Source organism: Zerene cesonia, chromosome 25 (genome assembly GCF_012273895.1).
Source record: "Zerene cesonia ecotype Mississippi chromosome 25, Zerene_cesonia_1.1, whole genome shotgun sequence".
NCBI classification, from domain to species: domain Eukaryota; kingdom Metazoa; phylum Arthropoda; class Insecta; order Lepidoptera; family Pieridae; genus Zerene; species Zerene cesonia.
Window position 1 is genome coordinate 2,343,954 of NC_052126.1, and position 3,621 is coordinate 2,347,574.

The window sequence follows — 3,621 nt, forward strand, 5'->3', positions numbered from 1 at the left end:
ACAGATTCGAAATTCAAATGTAATATTTTTTTATAATTAAGTGTAACAGTATTTATGGCCAGACTAAGTATATGCGTTACAGCCAATATTAGATGTACAATAACATGTCAATAAATTTATTAAATACTATAAAAGATAATAAAACGAAAGACGCAATATCTACCTATAAATACTACAAATAATACATCCCATAAATACAATCGTGATTTCCTCTCGACTTCATAAAAAATTATGTTTTATATCGTTTACGTGTTGGCTTATCAAATATCTTCACACCTGCTCGTAAGTGGGTGCTTAGGGCTAACGTAACGTGAGCAGTTCTTGAGTAGGTTTACGCAATTTAGACATCTGGCTAATGTTCCCTGAAAGACTTTTAATAATAGAATAAGGTAAGCCAGATAAGTATGCGTATATATTGAGGTAATAGGCGTGTTAGGGTTAAAATAGGTTGATGGGAACACTAGCATTTTGATTATTTTTTTTTATATTCGTCTGATGGTAAGCGACCACCACTGCCCATGAACATTCGCAGAGGCTATGCTTCTGCGGATGCGCTGCCCGCTTTTAAGCCAGGCCAGCCTGCACCGGAGAAGTACCACACCCCCACAGAAGCTGTCTTCTGTCACGCCTGTGCGTGAAATAGCATTCTGATGTGTTTCGTTCGGTAAGTGAAGCAACCGGAGGCCCATATCCTTTTCCAAACCCTTCCCAGTCCTTTCTTTTATTCCTCTCGCCAATCCTTTCTTAATCCCTTCCCAATTTAAAGTCGGCAATCCATTTGTAGAGGCGTAAGGTCTGCCATGGACCTTATGCCTCTGCAAATGTTCATGGGCGGTGGTAGCGCTTACCATCAGGCGTCCCACCAGCTCCATTGCCGACTGTGACATAAAAAAAAATAAATAAAATATTTTCTGTGTTAGATAGCCCATTTATTTAGGAAGGCTATAGGCTAAATATGTACCACGGACGAAGTCGCGCCGGACCGCTACTTATTAATATAAATAAAGATTATTTTTATAAAGAATGTTAATAAAGAATTTCTATTCACTTTCTATCAATGACGTAATTATACTTTTAAGTCTCACTTACTTTTATCATCAGGTAAGAAGGTAACAAACAAAATCCATTATAAAAGTATCAATAACTTATATATTAGAACGGCTTTCCCGCGCTTGTATCCAGTTGATCCCCATTTGACGCAAGTTTTATTTCTGCAAAAATATACTCAAATCTTTTTCCCTTTTCCTCTATCTTTAAATCAAATTCTGCCAAATTCGTTACATGCAGGGGTGAAAACGTAACCATCGGATCTACGTATATAAATGCGAATTTATAATAATAAACTGTAAACTATGTATAAACCCAAGGGCACGCCTTGTATTATTTCATAGTCCCCCACTTTTATAAAGCAAACATTCTTCATACAATTTTAACATAGCCCGCGTCATATCCAGCGCTTTTCAGATCACCTACAGATCGGTGAAGATAGCTGATGACAAAGAGGGCACTGACGAGTTTGTTCACCAGGCAAGGATCTGGATGAAGGACAAAATGTCCATCGCGGCGGTGAAGGAGGGTACGGACAAACTGGTCGGCGTTATGATCATGAGGATACAGGAGAAACGTTAGTTGATAGATTGTAATAGTTTTAGAAATAAGCAGTAATTGTTACAGATTTTAAGTTATTATTAAACTAGCTACGACCCGCGGCTTCACCCGCGCAAGTCCGTATCCCGTAGGAATATCGGGATAAAAATTGCCTATATGTTATTCCAGCTGTCCAGCTGTCTACGTACGAAATTTCATTGCAATCGGTTTAACAGTTTTTGCGTGAAAGAGCAACAAACACACACACACATCCTCACAAACTTTCGCATTTATAATATTAGTAGGATAGTAGAATGTGGGAGTCGAGCACGCTTCGGCACCAATTTAGGTATGCACCTGGGAAGTACCACACCCACACAGATAACCGGCTTGAATAATATGCTGCTGTGTTCCGTACAGGGAGTGGGGGAGCCACAGACCCGTTTTCTATTCATCACCTTTCCCAGTCTATACCTTCTTTCCAGTTTTTAATCATTTTCTTATCCCTTACTGCTTAAAAGCGGGTAGCACATTCACAGAGCCACTAATCACCACCAGCTCAGCTGCACGCCATGACAAAAGTCAAAATCACAAAGAAAGATGATAAAAATAAGCAGCATTTTATGTTCAAGTTGGAAGTCATGCTTTGCTCAAAAAGCGTAGACCTCTAAAATAGGCTAGGACACTTGTAATGTAGATAGACTTTTGTTAAATTTTTTTCATATTCAAAATAAATTGATTAAAAACTACCCAACTGCTTATGTTTTTACTAAATTTTAGGCCAAGTTTTAACATAATGTGTTTATTCTATATTTTAGTAATTCATTGCACTTGGAATACTTACATACATAATTATAATGGTAACCACCATGATTCTATTGCCAGTATTAAATTATATTTACAAGAGACGCTCGGAAAAACTTTCGCGTGGAACGTTAACGAGGTCGAATATACGGTATTTTTTCAAAACGATTTTGCTCAAACAATAACAAACCGCGGGAGATACGATCGAAAACACGCCACTCGGTTAGCTATTTGAAATCTATTTGCGTATCTATTGCTATCGTATCGATTCGAATAAAACTCGATTTTCCTGTATCGGTGGCCGTAACATTAGGGAGTGGATTCCTTGAATGCTTCGAGCCTAAATTTTTACAGCATCCGTAAAAAGAATTCCGATTCAGCTTAAGGAGTTTATATAGTGGTCTACGGCGTGAGATGTAGCGAGGTTAGATATACGTTATATATATTATATGGACGTTAAAGAATTTTTAAATATAAATAGTTTGTTTGTATACCGTTTCAGAAGAGTAAACGTAATAAACTGGAGGAGGTGTATTATTTACAATACATATAACTCAAAGATATCGGACTGAAATATGTCATGCAGAAAGTTATGACGTAGGCATTCGCTCAGAAAGGATTGTGATAAATTCTACTATAATATATAATATAGGGGGTGAAAGTTTGTACCATGATAATTATTTCGTCCACGCGCGCGAAGGTGCGGGCAACAGCTTTTTTATTATATATATTGTTATAATTTTGTCCAAATGGACATGCCATTACGAATTGTTATTTGATAATTGTGAATTGATATTTGATAAGGATCTCTGATATTCAAAAGTCTCTAGGTCGATTTGAAAGAAAAAATTAAACGAGATGATTATCTCAGTTATATAAAAATTTACAAAATATGACATACCCTAGTATTTCCTTGTATTTGATTTTACGCGAACGCGGTAATAGGTGAAGGTAGTTCACAAACCGCAATTTTTGTATGACCTTCCAGACATGTAACATCTTACTGTCCCCGTGACCACGCTCGCTGTGAAGAGTTCGAAACGTCGGGTTAAATAATATAATGAATAAATCGCGTTTAATGTCCGTTAAAAAGTGTTTAAATTCTAAATGATACAACCCTTACGAATATTATAAACACGAAAACTATCTGTTTGTTATGTTATATACCTAGTCTTGCCATAAATATTGTAATAAAGAAAAAAGAAAATTGTTAACTGCAAATAACATTTA

At 36.5% G+C, this 3,621-nt stretch overlaps 1 protein-coding gene across 1 annotated transcript in view; it reads left to right on the forward strand.

The window, feature by feature from the left end:
* Positions 1–3,621, forward strand: part of LOC119836583 — a 10,733-nt gene that overhangs the window by 2,813 nt on the left and 4,299 nt on the right. The window contains exon 2 of the mRNA XM_038361965.1: positions 1,465–1,624. Within this exon, the coding sequence (XP_038217893.1) occupies positions 1,465–1,624 (160 nt within the window). The remainder of the gene's footprint in view (positions 1–1,464; positions 1,625–3,621) is intronic.